The sequence below is a fragment of the Mastigoproctus giganteus genome, chromosome 8, assembly GCF_048544385.1.
Source record: "Mastigoproctus giganteus isolate SK-2022 chromosome 8, ASM4854438v1, whole genome shotgun sequence".
Classification (NCBI taxonomy): Eukaryota; Metazoa; Arthropoda; class Arachnida; order Uropygi; family Thelyphonidae; genus Mastigoproctus; species Mastigoproctus giganteus.
This window is the reverse complement of record NC_143582.1, coordinates 2,459,513-2,486,475: the sequence shown is the minus strand read 5'-3', so window position 1 is coordinate 2,486,475 and position 26,963 is coordinate 2,459,513. Positions and strand designations below refer to the sequence as shown.

The window sequence follows — 26,963 nt, the reverse complement described above, 5'->3', positions numbered from 1 at the left end:
GGCCTGACGTAGCCCAGTGGTCAGGGGCGAGAGTGCATAACACGCGTTCCTTGAGTGGACCGGGGTTCAAGCCCGTGACTACTAAATACGATAAATATTTGTATTTATGATTTATTGTAAACTCTACTGACTATCGTGCCGGAGTATAAACAGAATTTTAAATATTTATCACTACGTTTTCAGCATGTAAAGTAGTTGCAGAGTTATATCAAGGCAGGCACTGATGTAGGCATCGGCAATGCCTTCGACGCAACCAATGAAGAGTACATTGATGTATCACTTTTCAAATTACTTAATTGCAAAGCTGTGAAATACTAGTATGTATAACTGTAATAAAATAAGCTACAAAAGAAATAGTTAAAACCTTTATCCATAATAATTCAGAAGAGGCACCTGCAGAATGGGGATGAACAAATGCATCCCCAATTCACAAGGGTGGTTTCAAAGGGTGATACAGACCTGTACGTAACGCAAGATCATCTTGATAGGAGTGGTAATCACAACAAAGGTTTATTAAAGGGAGATCGATCATGCCTCACAAATCTCATTAGCTACTATGAGACATTCATAAAGAACTGGATATACTGCATCACATGTATAAATTTGGGCATTAGAGACACGTTACTACTATGGATAAAGAGATGATTAAGTGGTAGGATATAGTGATGAGCATAATCAAATGATTAGTAATTACCAACAGTAGCGTAGCTACCCTTTTTCCTTTGCCTGGAGGCAAAGAACATGTCGGGGCCCCTACTTAATTAATGAAAATTGCAAAAACAGGAGACAGCCAAAGATGCCCGGGCCTGGAGGCAATTGCCTTGCCTGCCTACATGGTAGCTACGCCACTACTTACAAACTACTAATAACATAATTTGATTACATCATTCGAACGATTTTCCACAATGAATTCGAATGATACGAGTGTAACCGAAATAATCAATTGACCTCTCGATTATGCCCATTACTAGTTAAATGGCCACTACTCTTCATGGACTAATGTGATGAGTGGAGGTTCCATAGGAGTCAGTATTGGGGGCCCCCCCTGACAGTTTTTAATATTATTAATGATACTGATATGGATATTTCAAGTTTGATATCTAAAGTTTGTTCATGATATAAAGGTGGGCATAATGGTTAATTACAATAATCAGGAATGCGACTTCAAGAGAATCTAAGCAATTGGACTGAAAATAACAGTTGAGGTTTAACTACGATAAACAAAGATCATTTGTGTAGCAGTAATCAAAGAATTATACCATTTAATTGGTACTAAACGTACTCAACTCAATATAGTTGAGTACGAAAAAGATTTAGTGATAACTGTGCAGTCCAACATGAAATTCTCTGAGCAGTGTAAATAACTTGCTAGAACAGCTAATGGGGGTTTGTCCATGATATATGCAGAAACTTTGCCAGTATGAACAAAGAGAGATTATGTCGTACTAAGCATGTTTAGGCCACATCTGGAATACTGCATACAGGTTTGGAAACCTCATTTTAGGAAGGACCTAGATCTGTTGGAAAGCATACAGAGAAGAGCAACCAGATCAGTTGGGGGCACAAAAGGTTATTCTTACAAAGAAAGACTCAGGTTCTGTATACTGCAGTCTCTGGAAACTAGGCACTTGCATGGTGACCTAACTGAAGTGTAGAAGGCTTTAAAATGGTTAAGTAGAATAAATTCTGTTGGAAGTACCATAAATAAATTTTATTTATTTTATAATCTCTTTGGAAGTGCCATTTATCTTTAACGTGCTACCAATAATTTCTCTTCTTCATACTTAACTTTCGTTATCACTTTTAGGTGTTCATGTTATCAACTAACTCTCTCTCTCTCTTTCTCTGGAATGTAGAATTGCACTGTTTGTCATTGAAATCTGCCCCTTTCTCATATGAAACACACGGGGGGGGGGGGGGGGGGGTGTCTGCCTACAGCAGCCAAAAGCTACTGCTACTTATTTGTTTTTATTTATTATTATTTTTTTTTGTATAATTTTAGTGCTTTTAACAGATATACTTTAATTGCTTTTTTTTTAATATATTCTATTTTCTTAAGTTTTAACTGTAAATATTTTGTAACCCTTCATCTTATAATAAAAACTTTCTTTTCAACTGGTCGGTGTCTACAAGACATTATATGTGATTAATTATTGGAATAAACTTCCCTAATGTTGCAAAGGAGGATAGTTTGAATTTGGAATAAATTTCAATCTTTATGGATTCTGGATTCTGCACATTAATCCAAGTGCAGAATCCATTGTGAAATGAAGTGCTCCTTCAATAAGAACATCATATGTTTGTATCATATGATATAAAGCAGGCGGGCAGATGTTAGCATTAGCAGTAGTTGAGGCACATGATGCAAGAAAACAAGCTTATAGAGCATCAGCCCAAAAAATAATAATAAAGAAAAAAAACCCTTCCCATTTCACCCATCCGATCACTCCAAATGTCTGTCTAGTTCAGCCTTAAATTTATTTCAGCTACCAACTTCCACAACAACAGATGGAATTCTGTTCCAGCAATCAACTACATACGGCTAAAGGCAAACTTCCGCACATCTGTTCTACAACTGTCTTTTCTCAATTTGATATGAAGGGGTGCTTGTGTGCAATTCAGTGCAATAACAGAAAGATGAAATATTTAAGTCACTTTGAAAATGGAGTGGTAGTTGGCACCAGAAGCGCTGGTATAAGTATCTCACAGCTTGTTGCGGTTCTTGCATGTGACTATATCCCAAATGTACCAAGACTGGTCCAATAATCAAATCAACCAAAACATCTAGCCAAAGGCAATCCTGTGGTGGAGAAACAGCTCGTTGATGCGAGAGGCCAATGGAGGCTGACAAGACTCGTGCAGGGCAACAGAAATACTACCGTTAATCAAATAACAACCAAAGGGGCATTTCAGAATGCACAACTCGTATGTTGTCTGGGATGAAGTATCATTACAGCTGACAACCAAATCAGGTTCCGTCCCAACAGTAAAAAACAAGAAAAGGAGAGATTAGACCAACAGTGGACTGTAAGAATTGGAAAAACGCTTCCTGATCTTGACGATCTTAGTTCCTGCTTTTCATGCTGAACTGAGGAACAGAATATGGAAAAAACATTAATCCATGGACTAACCATTCTGTCATCAGTGGTGAGGTGCACATGAGCCCTTTGACACAAGAGGAGCAACATTTGATCTGTAAATTATTTCCAGCCAGATGCCTCCCTTCATGGCTATGGTGTATCCACCTGCAAACAGTCTCTCCAGTGGGATAATGCACCATATCACAAGGCCAAAACTGTATAGGTTACAGGAACATAGGAATGAATTCAGCCTACTGCAATGGCCTCCCCAAATGAGGACCTATGGGATGAGATGGAACAAGCTGTTTGGAGTTGAGATCCACAACCATCCAATTTTCAACAATTGGGGGGGATTGAATACATGGACCAACATCTCTGTGGCATACTTTGAACATCTCGTTGAGTCATGTCACAACAAAACCAAGCTTTTCTGTGGCTAGAGAGGATCTACTCACTATTAGGTAGGCAGTTACTACCATGAGTGGTTGAGGCCAAGAACTTAGGGAAATTCAAAGTTCAACTGATTGGCATCTATGTGAGATGGGAGTCAATAGTTTATTTTATATTATTAATCTATTATTATTGTTTTTTTTTATTATTATTATTATTTATTTATTTTTGACTAGTGGAACAAAAGCCTATTTCCTTTGCCTATTCAAAAGCCTATTCTACTAGCCAAACAGACTACTCATAGTGTGCTTTACCTATTTGTTGGTCAACTAAATTATTGGTAAGTTTGTTGCCAATACATGACAATTTTCATAATCTCATCCTCAAATGGCACAGTATGACAGAACTACTAAGTATAAAGAGACACTCAAGAACCTCATGAATTAGAATAAAATTGTCAGTTTACTGAGATTTGTTCATAAGTGGCCACAATAATGCAAGGAAGCAAACTTATTCTGTATCTGCCAAAAAAAAAAAATCATTATTTCCAATCACTAAAAAGTGCCTATCATACGAATGAATGAACTGTGTAGGTTGTTTGTTTGTTCTTTTTTTTTTTTTTTTTTTTGGCTGATGCTATATAAGCTTGCTTTCTTGCATTATTTGCCATTACTAATAGTAGTAGTACCCGATTCTTCCTTGAATGTTGCCAAATTCTCTACCCTAGCCAATCCTGCAGGCAACTAAGTCCAACATTTCACAGAACCCACTGTCCAAAGGTACAGTCTGACTCACTAGTAAGAATTCATTTTGCTAATTCCCCATGGGGCTTTATACACTTCAATCACAGTCATTATCCTTGAGTAGAAGAGATGATGGTTAAGCCATACATGCTCAGATAACCAAGACAAGCTGGGTACTCAACACATTTGCACCAGTCAGAGTATGCATGCACACCAAAGCATAAGTGTGGGTAATGGAGGGAAATGCCATTGACCACACTTGTTAATGGTATCTTGCAGATTTTATTGTTCTTTGAAAACAAGTAATAAAATATGGCCCACATGTGTAAAAAATCATTGCTCTATACAAAGAGTAATCACCTCATCTCTTTTGGAAAAGTTACTGATTTTAACTTGGAAAGTTAAAATCACATGAGCTGTCCCAGTAGTCTATCTACACTGTTCAGAAAACTTCATGTCAGATTGTATAGATACTCCCAAGTCCTTTTCATTATCTCTCTTCAGATATGTTATGCTAGGATTACTGCTGCCCACATGCAAAAGCTTTCATTTCCAATATCAGCTGTCATTTCTCAGCCAATATAAGTAATTTTTCTAAGTCTCATTGAAGTATCAGAAATCAGACATATTAAATGTGAAATAACTACATTAATTTCATTAATGAATAATGGAAAGCGTAAGAGGGACCAACAACTGATTCTTGTAGGACTCATACAAGGATCAGTTGTTGAGAAGAGGTGGCAATTTATAATTACTCTTTTGTCTCCTACCACTTTCTTTCATTATGTGCTCTTGCTAATGCTAAGTTCTGCAAATTGCAGCGGTTGGAGACTAGGCAGTTGCGAGGTGATCTGATTGAGGTGAATGGGTTGAGCACACTGAATTCTGATGGGATTCTTCCACTTGTTCAAATTACGAAACTAAGGGGACATAAATTCAAATTGAGGAAAGACAGATGTAGAATAGATATGCGGAAATTTGCCTTTAGCCAGCAGGTGGTTAATTGCTGGAAAAAACTTCCATCTGTCATTGTGGAAGTTGATAGGTTAAATAAATTTTAAGGAGGAACTGGACAAACATTTAGAAGGAATTGTTCTGTAAATTTTCTTTTTTTTTGCTGATGCTGCATAAGCTCATACACTTGCTTTCTTGCATCACATGCCACTGCTACTACTTTATCTACAGCAGTGATCTCCAAAAAACTTTTTTGGTGGTGAACCCTTATTTTACTTAAAAGGAATAGCACGAACTTCAGAATAAAAAATTAAATATATAAGTTTAATATATATATTTTTTTATTTATAAATCATTTACACAGAAGGAATTATATCTAAAATCACAGTTATAAAATCACAAATAAAAAAATTCAAAACAATATTAAATTGAAGTTCAAGTACAAAATGATATGAAATTGTTAATGTAACAAGTGTAGTAAATGTAATGCAATACTATTTGTGTTATCTATAAATAATTTACATGGTATACATTATATCTAGAATCACATATAATTTAAAAAAGAAAAGAAAAAAGAAAAAATCACAATCGAATTTGATGCAAAAATACAAAACGAAATTAAAATTAAAGTACAAAGTGGTATAAATCAAATCAATAGCACTTTTTTTTTGTGTGAACAATGTGCTTGAATATTTTTAATTATTGCTGTATATCTTGCAATCAAACAAAGCTGCATATTGAAGCATTAAAAAAACATTTATTTATAGTTTTTATTTTCAATTACGTTTCGAAAAACTAAAGTTTTCATAATTAATAAATACAGGCAACTCTCAGTTTACGAACGTTCGATTTACAAACATTCGCTATAACAAACGTCACAATTCATTCAAAATTTCTTAGTCGCCAATAGAATTCCTTATAAAATGAAATGCCAAACGTATAGTGAACATATCTGTAAGATTTAAATAAATAAAAACTTTAAAAAAATGTATTTATTACAATAATTATCAGGAAATTGTTGAACTGGGCAATAAAATGGACCGCGACCTTGATGTGAGGGAGCTTTTGGACTCGCATTTTGAGGAATTAACAACTGATTAAATAAGTGAAATCTAAATTCTGAAGTAACAGAAGAATCTGATATTTCACAGCCTTCCAAAACATTTATAAGGCAGAAAATGGCTGCAGCTTTTAAATAAATTTCTGGGGGGCAATCTTTGAAGAGGAAGTTGCAAATATGGAAAGAATTCCAAAAGCGAAAATAGGCATTTATAACTGTCTAGCATGGTACAGTGAGATTTTGGAAGGAAAAAAATAAACTAAAATCTTCTTCTATAAAAACATTTTGGAAAAAGTGGAAAACTCAGCTGTTTCTTCATTATCAGATGCCCTTCCATCTACCTCATATGCACCTAGTGTCACTTATGTGGAAAATATTGAACTCTGATGAAGATATTGACGAAAAAAAGTTGAATACATATGTATGTACAGTACATATATTGTTAGTACTCATTTTCTTTATTTCTATTTTGCAACTCTATGTTTTTAATAAAAATTAAAAAGTACGATATCTTGTTTTTTTATTCTTTTCTTACTTTATTTTTCGTTACGTATTGTATACGAAAAATCATAATACATACCTACATTATAATAAAACATATTGTATAGACCATTCGACGTTTAGTACATGGTTTTAATGCTTTTAAATGGCTGCCAACGTATACGAGATGTATCATAAAAGCTCAGGAATGCAAGATACACATAATGAACAAAACGTATAACGAACAATTTCTTGGAACAGAACTCGAGTTGCTTGTATTGATTTATTGCGAATTATCTTGTGCACCCCTAGGGGTACGCACACCCAACTTTGGAGACCACTGATCTACAGTAGTACTTGCCCTTAATGCCATAGCGCTCCATTTTATAGAACAATTATTCATGTGGACTGTATAAAGAGCTTTCCTAATATCTAAGTAAGTTATATCAAAGCTATTACTCCTATACAATTCTTCACTGACAGCCTCATAGCAGCTAATTATATTAACCATACACAATCAGTCCTTAACAAAAAATTAAAACAAAACTGTGGTTCCCTCATAATTCCTGTTTCTTGAAGTATTAGAAATCAGATCATATCTGATTTCTAATACTTCAATCCAAATGATCTTTTATCGCAACTCAATTAAAAACTTCATAAGCTTGCCTAGCATAAAATGCAAACTGACAGATCATTAAGCATTTGCTATTTTATAACTGACAGATCTCAATTTGCTTATTTCACCCTTTGAACCATCTTTATGAATAGGAGAGACATTTACACATCTCCAATCTATAGGAACATGACCTGAATTCAAGAATGCTCTCATTACAACAGCTTTGGTTACATCTTTTACCGCTTCCTTCAATATAACTGGACAAACTCCAATTGTAACAACTTTGCTTCTAACCCCTTCTCAGTTATCATAAAATCATTCAACTCCCACTTAGTATTAACTAAATCGATGGGATCATAAATTTTAAAACCTTCTTCACATATAGGATCACTAATACCACGGATATCAAGCGAACCAAAAATGGTTGCTTCCTTTCACTGTTAATATAAGCAAAGAAATCCTTGCTATTCATTGAACTCTTAGGTAGGGCCTCATTATCTGTCTTAGCATGTCTAACCCCCAACCCCCAAGTAACTTTATTACAGATTAATTTATATTTACTTCAAAATTCATAATTCCCCAATAATATGTAATCATCCCACGCATCTTTCTTCTCTGCCACTAATGTCATAAACCACCAACTCTACTGTCGTCCATTTTGGTCTATACTTTGAACAATACCTTTCTGTTGGCATAATAAGCTTAGTAGCTTCCAGAATGACTTCCATAAACATTTCCCATTTAACATTTTTACTTGTTAAAATTACCATTTGTCCCACTGAAAAGAACTTATGTGATGTCTAAGGGCACTGTAATCCTCCTTGTGAAAACAAAAACCCTTCTCCTTGACAACAGTTTTTTAAACAGAACATACTGCAATATACTGTGATCACAGCTCACTAGAGGTTCTTTATTCAAACATTCTTAATATCTTCTGTAAATGCCAATGTAAGAAGCCAACATCTTGCAAATGCAGAAATGCCCAACTACTACATAAGTGGCCAACCCACTCAACTCAGATTTCAGTCAATCTCAAGAAAATTAAAGTACCCCATAATAAGACATTCTAATTTGTTTGCCCACTATTTGCCTGTAAAGATGTTCCTTATACTTGACACAATCAATCTGGTCCATTATGCACTTCAACTCCCATCTTTATTTTCCCAATGTTTGTGCCACAACATACTTATTCAATATAGGTATATTTTGGATATGCTTATCTTTAATCCATATTTTCAGCAATTAAAAGCACTACCCCTTCTTTTTTCGCATCATTTGCCACTGCTAATACCAAATATTAATACTAAATTGCAATATCTGAAAACTAGGCACCTGCATGGAGAGCTGATTTGAAATTAAGTCTGAGTGGATTGAGTAAGCTAAATGTTGATGGCATCATTATTCTAGTTCACACAATACATATGGAGAATTAAATTTAAATTGAGGAGGGATGGTTACAGGACAGATGTGTGAAAATTTTCTTTCAGCCACAGGGTAGCTGTGGAAGTGGGTAGCTTGAATAAATTTAAGGAAGAATTAGAATTTTTTTTTGCTGATGCTGAATAAGTTCCTTCCTTGCACCACTTGCCAAAGGTATTATCCCTTTCTGCCCAACTAACAGTCATCCTGGTCACTTAAGGCTTCCCCAATGATAATGGTCAAGACAATCATACCACCTTTATTTAAATTTCTTGTTTATACTCCAGTACAACTACCAGGTCAGTGGAGTTTACAATAAATCATTAATACAAATGTTAATCATATTTAGCAGTCACAGGTTTGAACTCTGGTCCACTCAAAGAGCACGTGCTACTGCATACTTGTTCATGATCACTCAGCTATGTCAGGCCTTAGGTAATCCTTCTCTACAAAATGGATTCCTTCTACCTATGCAAGTTAGCTACTTTGAGCTAGCTACAAAGGAAACGGATGCAAAAAATAATTTTGGCACTGTATACTTAAATTTCAGTAAAGCTCGAAAGATCGAAGAGTATTCGATCTTTCGAGAAAGAACAGTTTGAAGCTGTTGGCATTGTAGGTAAGTTATTATTAAGGATAATGGGATGGATGAGTGGTAGGAGAAAGAGTAGTTATTAATGGCCACTTATGGACAAAATGTTTTTAGTGGAGTTCCTCAGAGCTCTGTGCTAGGCCCTCTGATTGCTTTCAATATTTATTAATGATATTGATGTAAGTATATCTTGCGGGGGAGATAACACTTGAGATACAAACCTAAATAACTTCAGGGATGTGTCTTGGTAGTAAATTATACAAGATTACTTAGTCTTAACTGTGTATACAGTAATGTCAGAAGTGTTAATAAAATGGCTGAATTTTAACTGGTTAAGACAACTAATGCTAATGTGATAGGACTAACAGAAACATGGTGCCACCTGGAAATTGGGGATAATGAGTTCCACTACGGTACGTATAATGTATTTAGGGAAGATAGGAGGGGGAGGTGGCCACATTCTTATCAAAAGCAGCCTTCAGACTCAGTAAAAGATATTTTGCTGAGTCTGAAGTTACATCTGCCAGCAAAGAATCTATGTGGTGCAACTTAGTTGGAAGCAAAGGTATAATGAAAGTGGGAGTAATCTACAGATCAGAAGATTCTGAAGAATATGACAAGAGTCTCTACATGCAGATGTAATGTCTGAATACATGAATGTCTTATTATGGGTTTGATTTGATTTGGTAGTTGTTGGTGCATCGGCTTCTGTGGCCATATTGCACCTCCCAAGGTTTTTGCAGTACTTTGATCCAAGCCCGAGGCGGGAATCGAACCCGCGACCTTTGGGTTGCCGGGTAGGTACTTTACCCACTCGGCTAGCCCGGTCGGGCTCTTATTATGGGTGACTATAATCTGCCCCAGACTGATTGTAATAAGTGGGAGGGGAAACAACATGGGGAAAAATCATTTTAAATAAACTAGACTTATCATTTGTACCAACATTAGAGAAAGTACTAGTGCTGGGAATATTCTAGCCTGCATCATTACTAACGAATCAGATGATATCACAGGGCTTAAGTACAGGAACCATTGTCAGAAAGTGATCATGCAATTGTCAGTTGGAAGATGAAGACAGATGCAGTAATTAAAGGTAAAGGCACAGATTCTAACTTCAGAAGACGGGACTTTGAGAGTTTAAGGAGCTATATTGCATCTAATGAATTGGGTAGATTGCCAAGAGAGGTCCGAATACATTTGAATTATGGAATACTTTTAAAGCAAAATCACAGAAGCCATGAACACATACATATCATTAAGAAAATATTGCAGGAGGATGCCAAAATGGATGACTGCAGAGCTGGCCAGCCATATACAGCAGAAAAAGATACATGGGTTAGTTAAAGGGTCATGAAAAGTATTGAAGATACAAGTTGATCTATAATAGTACTACAAATAAGGTTAGGGAGACCAAGGCTGCATTGGCTAAGAGAGTAAAGAATGGGACAAAGTATTTTCATGAATGTGAATACAATGAAGAATAAAGCTAATTAGATTGAACTCTTGTGCACTGGGTGTGGGAAAGTCTTACATAACCCATCTTATGTTGCAAATGAATTGAATAGGTACTTTGCATATGTCTTTATTGATGAAAGACCCCTCATACTGAGAAGAGGCAATTCATTCAAGTGAGGCTGAGCCATATGAAATTAGTGGTATCGCAATTACAGATGATTGTTTATTAGAAAAACTTTTGAAACAAAGGCAAGTAAAGCTCCTGGAGTTGGCGGCATATACCCGGTAGTTTTGAGGGAGACCACCAGTGAGTGTATTGAACCATTGAGGTTAATTATGAGGGCATCTTTGGTCTCAAGGGGGATTTGGATTGGAAAAGTGCCAACATACTGCCAATACTTAAAGACAATTCTAAAAGTAAAGTTGGTAACTACAAACCAATTAGTCTGACTTCGGTGGTTGGCAAACCTTAGAGGCAATGATTAATAATGTAATCCAGAAACATTCAAATAGATGTGTATTCTGAAAGACACACAACATGCCTTTATTAAGGGAAAATCATGTTTAACTAACTTAGTAGGCTATTCTGATAAAGATACTCATGTGATGCAATTTTGACATGGTTTATCTGGATTTTAGCACAAAGGCATTTGATTCAAGTCCCTCATGAGAGGTTACTGTATATGTTGAACAGGTTGAGAATACTAGAAAGATTCTAAGATCGATTGTTGGGTGGCCGCAGGGCAAAAGGCAGAGGATTGTGATTAATGGATATTCTTCAGATTAGTGTAACATCAGGAGTGGGATCCCCCCTAAGGATAGAAGAGATCAACGAAGGGATAGAAGGTATGATGTCAAAATTTGCAGATGACATAAAGATTGGTAGTTGTTAATGATCAGTGCCAAGCAGTGCTCCTTCAGGATGACTTGAAGAGACTTCAAAGATGGCCAGAGATGTGGCAGCTATGTTTTAATGCTGCTATATACTTGGGGAACAGCAACCCACAAATAACACTTGGTGGGGTTGAATTAAAAACAGTGGAGGGAAAAAGGGATTGGGAGTTACAATACATGAAGAAGTTTTCTGAATGGTGTGAAAAGGCATCCAGGAAAGCCTATATCCTATTAATGATTTATCAAATGTTATCCTGTAGAGATGGGAGTTCATAACCCCACTTTATAAGGCAACTACAAGACCACATTTGGAATTACAGGTAACCCTCGTATAACACGGTAGTTGGGTTCCTACAAAATCTCGTGTAGTGCAAAACCGTGTTATACGAGACTAAGAACCGGTACAAAAATTGGCGGTTACATTCCAAAAGCTAAAAAAAAAAAAAAAAAAAAAAAAAAAAAAAAAAACACCACTATCTTTTTATTTTTTTTTTATAACTATTGGAAACTTAGTTTTTATTAAAAATAGTAATAACTGAACAAACGTCTTACAAACTGTGATCCATATAGGTCAGATAATGTACGTTCATTTAATTTTTTTCCCATTCATTGCTTCTAAGCACAATTAAATGAGAATGTTTTCTGTTGCAGAATGTCTTCACCTTCCGGACTTTCTTCGGGAACATCTAGATTTCATGTATCTTCTGCTCTCTTTAAAAAATCAGTAATCTGGGTTTATTTGCTTTTGCTTGATAGATCTTTGTAAATTTCATGGTATGGAACTAAGCATTTTTGAAGATCCTTTTGAACTTTGTGCTCATTTCAGTTGAAGGATCTGCATTCAAAAAATAAGGTTCTAATTGCTCGGCTAAGTTTATGCCTTCATGTAAACTTTTAGTGTAAAATTTGGAACTTCAGAATTTATCTTCGCTATCATCCTCTGAATTGATTTGGTTTACCTCTGATGCCATTTCCATCACTTCGTAAGAGCAAAGGATTGCTCTTACGAGAAAGGCTTAAGTTTTACAAATTACAGTGTCTGCAAGGTGATCTGATTGAGGTGTATAAAGCCTTTAATGGTTTAAACATGCTCAATGCTGATGGGATTCTTCTTCCTCTTGCTCAGAATAATCGCCTGAGAGGGCATACATTCAAATTGAGGAAAAACGGTTGTAGGATAGATGTGCCGAAGTTTGCCTTTAGCCAGCGGGTGGTTAATTGCTGGAACAAGCTTCCACCTATCGTTGTAGAACTTGATAGCTTAAATAGATTCAAGGCAGAACTTGAAAAACATTTGGAGCAAGTGGATGGGTGAAATAAGGGTTTTTTTTTTTTTTCTTTTTCGGTTGATGCTATATAAGCTTGCTTTCTTACATCATGTGCCTTTGCTAATGCTAATGCATAGGTTTTATCATGTAATCTCCTGATGCGTTACTGCACATAAGTAATGTTACACAATCTTTTGACGCCTTAAAACCTGGTGCAGTTTTTTTTTTTTCTTTTTTTGAAATAAACATTCTGTTGGGCATTTTTCCCAACAAAGACTGTCTCATTGGCATTGAAAACTTGATGTGGTGTGTATCTGTGCTCTTCAATATTTTTTTTTGAAATTCCTCTGAATACTTCTTAGCAGCTTCATTATCAGCCGATGCACTTCCCCTTGAATTCTTATTTTATGTAATGAGAAATGGTTTTAAAATCACTCAAACCAACCTTTACAACAAACTCTGTATTAACAGAAGATTCTCCATTTTATTTTAAATGGTTATAAATTTTTAGTGCCTTTGGTTTAATTACATTTCCATCTAATGGGATCCGTTTTTTACTGCTACTGTCAATCCAAATACTGAGTGCTTTTTCCATTTTCTCAATTACTGGTACTGAGGGACAAGCTGTCATATTTGCAGAAATGAAAGATCCTGCAGTAACAGCAGTTCTAATTTTCTGTTCATTTTTCTTTATGGTCTGGGTTGTTCCAGACCATAATAGCAGGGTTTCCCCTGCACAAAAGTTCAAAAATACTGTGTAATGCGAGATTTTCCACAATTCTCTGTGTTATGCAAGTACAGTGTTCTGCAAGGATTGCTGCAATTTATTAATTGTGCTAGAGCAAAACCATATTGTAGAAGTACAGTGTTATATGAGGGTTGCCTGTATTGTGTTCAAGTTTGAAGACCTCATCTTAAAAAAAGACATTAAGCTTCTTGAAATGGTCCAAAGACAATGGTGAGATCTGCAGAAGGAAAATTATACAAGGAAAGACACCAATTATGTGGGCTACAGAGCTTGGCAACCAGGCACCTCAGAGGCAACTTGATTGAGGTTTATAAGGCTCTGAAAGGGATTGGAAATTACAGACCAATTAGCTTGTTATCCCACATCTACAAGTTGTTCACAAGGGTCATTACTAACAGATTAGAAAGAATACTTGATGAGAATCAACCGAAAGAACAAGCAGGCTTTAGGACAGGATTCTCAACTATGGATCACCTTCACGTAATATCACAGCTAATGGAGAAAGCAAATGAATATAAAACACCATTATGCCTGGCATTTGTGGATTATGAAAAGGCATTTGACTCCATACAACATAAGGCAATGTTTCGGGCAATGGAAAGACAAGGCATAGATACCCCACATATTATGATTTTGAAGAAAAAATATATGAGTGCGCTACCTCCTTTATTAGACTAGACAAAGACAGTAGGAAATTTAAAATCGAGAAAGGAGTTCGACAAGGAGACAATATCTCCGAAGCTGTTTACTGCTGCCCTTGAGGAAGCTTTCAGAAGATTAGACTGGTCGCAGAAAGGAGTCAATGTGAATGGAGAGTACCTAAACCATTTACGATTTGCAGGTGACATTGTGGTCATAAGCCACAATCCCAACGAATTAGAGGAAAATCTTAATCAGTTATGCACAGTTAGTAACGATTTTGGACTAAAGATGAATATGGCTAAAACAAAAGTAATGATGAACAAGTATGCCACGGAAAGGGAAATAATGATTGAAGGAGCAGTAATTGAAAAGGTGGAGCCCTATACTTATCTGAGACAAGTTATTAGCTGTAATAATGATAAATGGCTGGAAGTCAAGAGAAGGATAAATTTTGGATGGATAGCATTCAGGAAATATAGTCACATACTGAAGAGCAATATCCCAGTTTGTCTGAAACGTAAAATAATGAATCAATGTATACTCCCCACCATGACTTATGGAAGTGAAACTTAGGCACTCACCAAAAGAATGGAAGAGAAGCTGAGAACTACACAGCAAAGAATGGAACGAATTATATTGGAAATCAGACTGTTAGATAAGAAGAGAAACACATGGATTAGGCAGCAAACAAGTAAAGGACATTCTTATCAAAACTAAGAACTAAAATGGTCTTGGGCAGGACACACAGCTCAAAGACATGACAGATGGACTAAGAAAATAACAGAATGGTACCCAAGAGGAGCTAGAAGAAAACCTGGAAGACAAAGGCGGAGATGGATAGATGAAATTCATGAGTTTGTGGGTAGTAAATGGATGGCCAGTGCTCAAAACAGAAGGAACTGGAAAGTTGCTGGAGAGGCCTTCATCCTGCAGTGGATTGAAAATGGCTGATGATGATAATGATGATGAAAGGGATCAGTAAAACAAATGAAGGTGGAATTTTCACTGTTATAAAGAATTCCAAAACTAAGGGTCATAAATTCAAATTACAGAAATTGAGGTTTAGATTAGATTGTAGAAGTTTTCGTTTAGCTGGCAAGTCACTCATTGCTGGAACAAGTAGCCCTCACAGGTAGTTGAGGCTGACAGTTCGAATAAATTCAAAGTTCAATGGGATAGTTACCTGTGCGAGGAGGAAACCATATAATTTGTATTGTCTTACGACTTGGTGTTTGTTTTGTTTTTTTCCAGCACAGCAAAAGCCTGTGGTTTCTTTGCACTAATGGTGAACACTTTCATTTTAGGGTGGTTGCAGAGAAGAGTAACAAGTTTAGTCAGGAACACAAAGCAGTACTTTACGAAGAAAGGTGACTTCTGTAAACTGCAACATCTAAAAAGGAGGCACTTGTGATGGATTCGATAAACTAAGTGCTTAGCATCCTTATTCTTTCTTGGAAAGGAAAAAAATTTAAACTGGAAGAGGATGGTTGCAGGATAGATGTATGGAAATTTGCTTTCAACCAGAAAGTAACATCTTGTGGAAGTGAGCAGTTTGGATAAATTTAAAGAACTGGAAAAATTATTAGACAGAAGGATGCAAATGAAATAGATAATGTTTCATTTAAGGTTTTCTTCCTTGCACTAATTTTGCCAATATAACACTTCTCCTACACACTACAAAAAGGATTTAATGATTACTATCACAAAGTATAACAATATAAACATTATAATAATGATGAATAATGTATTTATCACTAGGATACGAGTATAAAATGAGCAGGAGCATATTCCATTCAATTTCAAGACAAGTACCATGTGCAGCGTAGCTTGCACATGGTAGAGAGTTTGAAAAGTGAATACCACATTGTAAAACTAGGTATTATAGATTTCAGAGGCTCTGAAATTCTCACAGTCCACTCTGTGGAACATCAGAGAGAAATGGAGGACAAAATAGATGGACAAAAACTTGAATTGCAGTGTTGCTGACTGCAAACTGGCAGAAACATGGTAAAGTATTGAGTTAGGATAATTTTCATGAATGAGCACTTGTGATGGATTCGATAAACTATTACCATATTCATATATGGTAATAAACTATTACTATATCCATATTTGTGTGCTGTCATGCAGCACACAAATCCATACTCTCAACAGTTACAGTGGGTAGTATCACACTTACAGAAAATGGACAAGGAGCAACAAAAATTCATTACATTGAGTGATGAATCATGGTATTCAGCATACAGAGATGCCAAAAATTGCAAGGTTGCCACCTTTCAATTTTATTTTTTTTTGGCAATAAGGCAGAAGTAAATTTATTTTAATTTATGAAGTATTTTAATTAAAATACATAAACTAAATAATATAAACTGTATATAAAACATGACAGCAACAGAAAATAATACAAAAATTAATGTGTGGGAAATAAAACATTAATTCTAATTATATGCCAAGTAGGGCTATCAGATGAGCATAAGGCCCAGTAACAATAAATGACAGATTATGTTAAATATATTAAAATAAATTTTAATTTTATACTCTGGGAAGATATAGAATCACCTAGATGTCAGTGCCAGTAATTTGTGCGACACCAGCAAGAGGAGACCAAGAAAAAAAAAAAAAAAAAGAAGTGGTTAATTATTCATTTTTATGATATTACTTATATCATAAATTATATAATAATGTATTTCCCCAAAACAACTAGGGGACAATGCACAATTTACCACACAATAGACTATATCAATATCCATTATGGCCACAATTCCAGTGCAAACTTGACTGACCTATTCAGTGATACTTAATCAGCTGAAACAGAGCGGCACCTGATTCTGCAATGACCAATCATCATTTTGATTGAAAGAGCCACACTTGAAGTCAAAGCTTCCAGAAATGGTTCAGAGAAGGGCAACCAGATTGCTGAAAGTTGCTAATCATGGTATATGAAGAACAACTTTATGAATGATTTAAAAAGTGCACATTGCAAAGATATTGGGGGGGGGGGGGGAGTGCTGATTGGGAATGAAAGGCTCTGAATCAGTAAAATGAAAAGGGAGATATTTTCATTGTTGAGAGAGAGCTTTCTACAAATATAAAATTTTGGGGGGGTAACAGGAGAGTGGACTTCATGAAGTTTACTTTCGAGCAGCATGTTGTAAATCACAGGAATAAATTGCCTATAACAGTGGTTAAGGTGAATAGGTTGGTAAAGTTCAAAGGGATGAGTGATTGATTTTTTTTTTTTTTTTGGCATATGCAGAAAAAAATAAATAATAAATAAAAAATATTCTGCTTTCTTCATCATTTAGCCATTATAATACTATTTCATTAATGAATTGCAGATACAAAACATGTCTGACATTTGCTGGGGAACCATAAATCCTATTAAAGTCGTTATCCATACACACGCCATCCACAATGGCAAAAACTGTTCCTACAAGCATACTAAAATGGTCTTGGGCAGGACACTGGACATTGTTTCATGTTCAAACATGAAACAATGTATCATGTTTGAACAAAGCCACAATTACTGTTCACTCCGGAGTTGCTTTAAATGCCTTCAACATACACTGATTGTTGAAACTGTTTCAACAACGTGAGATATGTATGCCATAATATTTACACACACTATTTGTACATGTTGGGATCTTTGGTGTGATAACTGTTTTGACTAATGTATACCATAATAAATATATTAATACATATTGTAAAAATAAAAATGGTAATAACGATTTAACTCTATGAATTGGCTCTAAAACCATGCAGTATTTTGCCTAAAATGGCAGTAGCAATCTGCAATGGTGTACTCAACATCCAATTTAATTTTTACTTATAAAAATATTACTGATTATGGCAAAGAATAAATGACTGCAAACAGAGAGCATGGGGGTGGTGGGGCTAGGATACGAAAGAAAAGTTCATTTACCCACTAACAGTCGTACAAATTCACACAGAAAATATTGTCAGCTTTGATGGTCATTTTCAAAATTACTCAACGGAGATTTCTTGAAATTAAGAGAAAAAAAAAAAAAAAACCAACAAAAATTAACTTGGGAAGAACTGCAAATTACTCCCGAGTGATGCCTGATCAAAAATTCCAAGAAATAGATAGATTAGACCTCACTCAGGAGTAATTTCCAGTTTCTTCCTATTGACATGCAAGGGCAACAATGTTCCTGCCACCACTAGAAGCACTGTGGGAGCTTCCGGAATATACAAAGGGCTTTGCAAGAACAGTATCAAAAGCTTTGCTAAAGTCTTCTTAGTAAATGATGCCAAAAGTATGATTTGTACTCAATTTATTTGGACCAACCTCATAGCAAGTAATCAGACACAATATCTCCTTAATGCAATTATATATTTCCATATACCTAAGTCCATGCTGTCCAAATTGTCCTGAATTAGATCCTAACCTATGGACTTTATAATTCACCCTAGAACAGAAGCATATCATATCTAAATAGAATCTCTTATGCTGCACTTCCTTTAGCATAATTAAACATATTCTATGAGCTCCTGGTGCCTTGTTCATTTTCAACCACGAAAATTTCTTTTCCAATTATCTTAAAATCATTCGACTCACAGTTATTATGAGCTGGGCCACTGGTATCACTAAGTCTAAAAACATCTCATGTGAATGAATATGCAAAATATCTATTCAATCCATTTAGACTCATCAACACTCATCACTGACATCAAGTGGCCACTAGGGAACATGGGTTCATTTGATTCAATTATGCACATATTTCCAAAATGAAAATAGACATAATTAAACCAACATACATTTGAGTGCTTTATTATCTTCAAATAACACAGTTTACTGCTATGTATCATGTTATTCAAAGAATATCCAGCTACAACAATCTGGTGAATTCTATGCAAAAAATTTAGAGCAGGAGACCAAATTTTCACACAGAATTCACAAGACCAAAAATGCAAACTTTTAACATGCCATGCTGTAAGTGGTTAATTCAATGATCATTGTACAGGTTCATATTTTTAATAGAGTACACTAACTACCTTTGTTTTCAGGTGTGTTAGCATATATGGGTAAGGGCTACTACTGTCTTCACCATGTCCATCCATCTGCATGTAACAACTAGCCTCCTAGTGTATAGATTTTCATAAATTTTATGTTTGGCTCTTTCAAACAGATTTGTAAAGTCCTCCCAAATTTAATTAAAATTGGAGTAACAGAAATCGATAAACTATTATTTCTTTGTCTGTTCTTCTATCCACATGTAATACCACAACTGCCAGTGGATGGACTTTCATGAAAAAAGCAGGAAGTGGAGACCGAAAACTATCCATGACTTCATGACTATGAAAAAGTGTTCTTGTTTATACTCCGGCATAACCACCAGGTCAGTGGAGTTTACAATAAACCAATCAATATGAACGTTAATTGTATTTAGCAGTCGTGGGCTTAAACCCTGATCCACTCAAGAATCTGTGTTGTTGCACTCGCGCTCCTGACCATTCTGCTGCGTCAAGCCTAAAAACACTTGTGGAGCCCACCTAACTTCATTAAAATCAGACTAACAGAAATCTGGGGGCCACAAAGACAGTGGATCCCCAAATCCATCCCTGAACACCCCCCCCCCATATTGCCCTGGAATTGCAGCATGGATTGTTTTTCTGCTCCAGAACTGTTAACGTGACTGGCCATCCATATTATAAAGCTGTTGCAATATAGATGGACATATCAGAATTTTTTAATTATATATTCTTTTGTTTTTTCTATTATTTTCTAAATTTCTTTCCTCCTGCCTAAAATCTATCCTGATTTCCCAAACGTTTTACTTCACTGATTTTCTTAATTTCTGGTCTGTGTATGTATAATACATTGAACTGTCATAGTCACCAAGTTGTCACTTACAGCAGAAATTTCATGCACCACAGGGGCTCACATCTGGTGAGTATGTGCTTGGCACACCCAGGGTCCAGAGCTGGATGTCATCATTCTTCTTTCTTTATGATTCCCTTCTACTTCCGACTCTCACTCTCTCTCAGGGTAACTAGGAAATTTTTTTTTTTTAGCCAGTGCAGCATAAGCCTCAGGCTTCCTTGCACCATATAGCTAATGATGATAATAATAATAGTTTTGTAAACTGAACTGATAGAGCAAATTCTCATGTGACAAACTGTTGTATGATGATTTACTCTCTTACAACCAAGAGACACGATTCCATTCATTAATACTAAAAACAGTTTTGTTTCCTCAAGAACGTAGTTTGTTATATTTTTTAAGTTGCTACAAAAAAAAAAATAATAATAATTTTCAAGCGACACTACAACTGAAATGTAGCTTAACTCACTTCAATCCCCCCCTTCCAAAAAAACCAGCCTTTGGAAGATAACTGCAATGCTCATTTAAGTAACTTAAAAACAGAAAATGAAATGTGTCATTACTAACAGCCACATAATTATTTACCAAACAGTAATTGTAAGAATCTTAAGCATGGACCAATATGAATATCAAAAACAAATTCGATACATACTCACCACGTTTCATATTATGCTCACTAGAAACTCAAAGTGTTTAAAACTGCACTTTTTCAACAAAATATTGACAGAATATTCCTCCTCATATAACAATTACATTTCCAACACAAGAAAACTAAAGTATCATAATCATAATACATGGTATTCATCTAATATCGCTTTAAACTCTGGTAAACAATCAAATAAAACAAATAACAATAAAAAATATAACAAATATTACCTAAAGCTGGAGACATGGAAGGTGAGCCTGCCGATGAACCCGAAGGTGATGGGACTGGCCGATGAGGTGACACCACAGAATGAGGTGGCTGACCTTGGCCTTGGGATGTGGGTGGAGTTGTCGGAGTCCTCAAACCAGGGGTTGTACTCCCACCACTACTAGATGTGGGATCTGAAGGAAGTTCATCAATGGTACCTCCAATATCCTATAAAATAAAATTATATATAAACATCTGTAGATTGTGCTGTAACAAAAGGCTAAGTAAAATAAGTAAATAGAAGCTAATTAAGAAATAGCTTCTGTACAATTCAGAGACAACCTCAATCAGATAACCTAGCAGGTGCAAGGTGATCTGATTGAGGTGTTTACGGCTCTGAATAAAACTTTTTCCCAACACTGCCCTGTATTTGTTAAATACTTGGAGCCCCTATTCTTAATATCATTAGTGGCAAATTGTACAACAATATCACCTTTCATGCCCTTAAAAGATGATATCTGCTCTACATCATCTACTTTAATCTCTAGCAATCATATCCTGGTTGTTGTGAAACAACTGTACACAACAAAACTGTATTATACAGAATAAAGGATGCTTGTTAAATCACTTCTTGCATACTCAAATTTCTACAGTGATTGCATTTGTAATTGCAAATTTAAGTGATATTCAATTCCTGACAGGTTCCCCCCCCCCTTCATCAATCCTAGAAAGTGCAACACAAATGCACCTATTCAGATTGCTAATTTCATGAGGAATACTGGCCAATGATCTTTCAAATAGCTCTGCAGAAAAAAGAAAAACCATACAGAATAAGACCTAGCAACCTTTGAGGCTACAGCTATTCTAGTGGTGACTAAGACGCTTCTCATTCAATCAGTTCATGAACATCCTTGTGAAATCTGAAGGGGACACCATCCTTTCAGCTAAGTGTGGTCTCTCTCAAATTGTGGTTTAACCAAGTCTCAAAAATACCAAAGTAAGTGAAAACAGTAACTACATTCTGCAAAAAAAAGGATTACTATACACATTAAAACAGCAAATACCTTAGGACTATTGCTAGCATGTTCAATACTTATGAGAAATTTTCATCTTTCCCACACTTTTAATTCCCTTTATCCACAAATGAAATGTTACCACTTAGCATTAGCAGAGGCATTTGATGCAAGAAAGCAAGCTTATGCAGCATCAGGCAAAAAAAAAAAAAAAAAAAAAAACCCACTTCCACTTCATCCCTCTGTTCGTTCAAAATACCTGTCCAGCTGAGCCTTAAACTTATTTAGGCTATCAACCTCCACGACAAGGGATGGAAGTCTGTTCCACCAACCAACCACCCGCTGGCTAAAGGCAAATTTCCGGACATCTATCCTACATCTGTCTTTCCTCAATTTGAATTTATGCCATCTCAGGTGAATATTCTGAGCAAGAGGCAGAATCCCATCAGCATTGAGCGTGCTCAAACTATCGAGGCTTTGTACACCTCTATCAGATCACCTCGCCGGTGCCTAGTCTTCAGACACTGTAATTTGCAAAACTTAAGTCTTTCTTCGTAAGAGCAACCCTTCATTCCGTTCACTAACCTTGTTGCCCTTCTCTGTACTCGTTCCAACAGCTCTACATCCTTCTTGAAATGAGGCCTCCAGACCTGTATACCGTACTCAAGGTTGTGGCCTGACCATTGCCTTATACAAGGGAATAATCACCTCCTTATCCCTGCTAGAAAAAATCCTGTATATCTTTGATAAGACACCATGAGCTACACTTGCAGCCAGTCTGCACTGCTCAGAGAACTTCATAACTGCCTGCACAATTACCCCCAAGTCCTTTTCATTCTCTACCACTGTCAGTGTAGTACCACAGAGTGCTTGGGGTTTGCTGTTTCCCATATGTAGTACTTTACATTTGTGAATGTTAATCTTCATTTGCCACCTCTCAGCCCATCTGCTCAACCTTTCCAGATCCTGTTGCAGCAGCATAGCATCAGTAGTGTCCTTAACAACCCTGCCAACTTTTGTATCGTCTGCAAACTTGGACATTAAGCTTGATATACCATCATCAATATCATTTGTAAATACAGAAAACAATAATGGACCCAACACTGAGCCCTGAGGGACTCCACTAATAACATTAGTCCACGATGAGCAGTGTCCATTGATTACCACTCTCGGTCTTCTCCCCCTCAACCACCCCTTTATCCATAGGAGCAATTTGCCTCCAATGTCACACTGCTCCAATTTGTGTAGCAGTCTTCCATGTGCAGCAGTATCAAAAGCCTTTCTAAGATCCAAGTATATAATATCAAAGCTATTCCCTGCATCCAGTTCTTTTGTGACTGCATCATAGTATACCACTTCACGAGGTATAATGTGATGCAAATTATAACCTATTAAATCCATGAAACCAAGACAAACCTGACAATATTTACCATGTTCAAAATCTGTAAGTGTATTCGCTATTTACAGAGGGGTCAAAATTTTACACATAAATGTCTTGCAATTATTCATAACACAAATTCAGCATAAACCTGAAATTTCAAGTTTATGCTATTCCATAATGTTTTTTTTCAGAAATTTAACTTTTTAGAAGCAAAAAACATTAATTTAATTTCATAATGTGAAAGACACAGTAAGTTAAAATTCAATGTAAACCGTATGAAGAAACAATTTATTTTAGGCATGACCTTTTCTACCCAAACTTCATAAATCAAAGAAATGATGCGGCTAAGTGGTTAGATCAGGAGTACAATAGCATACACATTTGAGCTGACCACAGTTTGTGCCTACTTCACTACTAAATACAGTATTGAATGTATTATTGCCAAAATGGTTGGCTGTAAATTCCTCTGACTTAGATGGTCTTGCTGGAGTATAAACAGAAAATTTTATGTTTCATGGGGATAGGAGGGAGGTCTGAGATTCACTTTGCTTTTATACCTAAAACTACAAGAATTTCTTATAATTTGTGATATTGTGTGGATTCAAATAGACGGTATGCATAACTTTGTACTTGAACAACCAACCAGCTGTCATGAATTTTTCTTATTTTGTATGTTTGTGTGTATTCCAGGCAGGGCCTGCATTAAAAGCATCAAAATGACTCTGTAGTGGTACCATTCTCTAGCTTCAGAGCTTTCAGCTTTAACCTTTGTAATTGAAATGCAGTCTCAAAACAAGGAAATTTTGAAGTACAAGTGTAAGACCACATTAAGATGGGCATCTGGAAGTGAACGCATCTGGCCACTAACTCCAGCAAATAAAAATGAGACTTTTTTAAGCAATGAGACAATGGAACTACTGCCATCGATACTATTCAAATGAAAAGTCCTATTTACATTTTGGTACCACACCACTCCATAGTGGGATGATGCTAAAATGAATCAGTAACAAACAATGCAGTAATAGTAAGATATCAAATAGCATATAGCCTCAAAAGGGGTGATATTTTCTTGTTTAGAACCAGGTACTCCAAGATGTCTTGATATGATTTTACATAAGAGGATACATATTCTCAATCTTGAATTAGTATTAGGGTGCAGCTTAAGAATTATGCTGCACTAGCAAAAAAAAAAGGGGGGGGGACAAAATATTAATGATTAAATTATATTAAATAAATAGGAGAAAAGGAAATAGACAACCTATACATTTCCCTCCTCCCAAGTTATTTCTCCAAAATAATTTATTCCAGTAATTTATACCTTGCTAGCTAAAATAAAACCTCCTGTAATCCAGTCTAAACATTACCCCCCCGTAACTTAAATTTATGGCCCCTAGTTCTAGAATCATTTATAACCATGAAAATTTCATCCTCATTTTACTTTTGCCTCTCAGAGCCTTAAACACCTCAATCAAGTCTCCTCTAAGGTGCCTAGTTTCCAAGCTGTGAAACCCACATGTTTGAAGACTTTCTTCATATGGGCACCCTTTCAAGAAGCTCAATGTCTTTTTTTTTTTTTTTTTTTATGTGTGGTATATCATTTTTTTAATCAATGTCTTTTTTTTTTTTAGATGTGGTCTCCATACCTGAATACAGTATTACAAATATGGTCTAACAATAGCCTTATATAATGGGATTATGTCCTTTCTCTACTAGCAAATGTTTGATAAATCATCAATAAGACACCACGGACCTTCTTGCACCCTGTCTCAATGCGCGGAGAATTTGATGACTGACCGTATCGTAACTCCTGAGTCCCTTTCTTCCACTACTGAGTTTAGTATTATTAATTAGCAAATTATAAATTTTATATTGTATGGCCCTCTTTCAAAATTGCATTTTATATGCATTGAAATTAAGAATGATTAAACTCATTCACATTTAATTCACCACAAACTTCATGTATATGGTTTCAATAATGAAAGTGGTAATGATACTTCTTGCAATTTCTCACCCTTTGACTCATGGTAAATACTTTTTAAACTAAATGAAATATGGTGAAAAAGGACAATAACTAGTGATGGGCACAGCTGAATGATTAATAAGCAATAATTGATTATATGCAAATTAGTGGACTAATTACCAAACTGACAATACCAATACCACTCAATAGTTCCAGTCGCTATATATATATATATATATATATATATATATATAATTATATTAGTGATAGAAAGGAAAGAAAGAAAGTTAAAAAGACAATAACTAATATTTATGGGTCAATGCAGTTGCAAGCAATCATGCAATACACCCATAATGTCTATAGAATATTATTACAAAAAGTAAATCAATCCAATAATAATACCATCAGGGACCTAAGAAAACGCAAAAAAAAAAAAAAAAAAAAAAAAAAATATTATTATCGCTTTTTACGACAATCTAGATGACTTCAACTGGGGCCAACCACCCAGAATGAAGGCAAAAGACGACAAGAGGTTCTCTGTTTCTGTGATGATCAATATATGCTAAGTAATTTAAATCTAAACCAAATATAAACCAGTATAGGTCAAATATAAATAAATCGAATGATGATAAAAGTTAAGAAAAATTTTGAAATATTAGAATCAAAGGTAAGAAATATAAGTAAAATATAAATGTAAGCATATATTAATCATCGTTGACCTGACGATAATTGCCCTAATAATTTCTCCGAAATTATTAGGGCAATCCGAGGACGTGGGAAAAACTATTTCTTATCTATACCACTATTTTTCGCCTTTGTGGAGTTCAGGTTCTATTATTCCTACTCCTTTAGTTTTTCTTCTTACTATCTGCATGTTTCTCTTTGCGTTAATTTAATTACTTATTTTTACCGTATCCATCACATAGGGGGCACTACATTATTTTGACGACTATTACATTATGTCCTAGATACGGTCAAATGTATGTATTATATATTTAATCTTATTTTAATCATTAAATTACGTTCTCTGTCGGGTCAACGATGATTAATATATGCTTACATTTATATTTTACTTATATTTCTTACCTTTGATTCTAATATTTCAAAATTTTTCTTAACTTTTATCATCATTCGATTTATTTATATTTGACCTATACTGGTTTATATTTGGTTTAGATTTAAATTACTTAGGATATATTGATCATCACACAAACAGAGAACCTCTTGTTGTTTTTTGCCTTCATTCTGGGTGGTTGGCCCCAGTTGAAGTCATCTAGATTGTTGGTAAAAAGCGATAATAATATTTATTTATTTTATTTTTTTTTTTTTGCATTTTCTTAGATCCCTGATGGTATTATTATTGGATTGATTTACTTAATATTCTATATATATATATATATATATATACACACACACACATGTATTAAGCGAAGAATTATTTGTAAATTTTAACATAGAGATCAGCACCGATTAATGTCATCTAAGTGAAAGATTGTGCATTACATCGGTCTGTATTGATATGTTCTAGTTATGATAGAATATGGTAGAGTAAAAATTTTATCAGATTGGC

General features: G+C 35.3%; 1 protein-coding gene across 1 annotated transcript in view; it reads right to left on the bottom strand.

Annotated features, from left to right (window-relative positions):
* Nucleotides 1-26,963, bottom strand: part of LOC150081197 (uncharacterized) — a 502,723-nt gene that overhangs the window by 52,390 nt on the left and 423,370 nt on the right. The window contains exon 4 of the mRNA XM_090379371.1: nt 21,063-21,267. Coding sequence (XP_090235497.1) covers nt 21,063-21,267 — 205 coding nt within the window. The remainder of the gene's footprint in view (nt 1-21,062; nt 21,268-26,963) is intronic.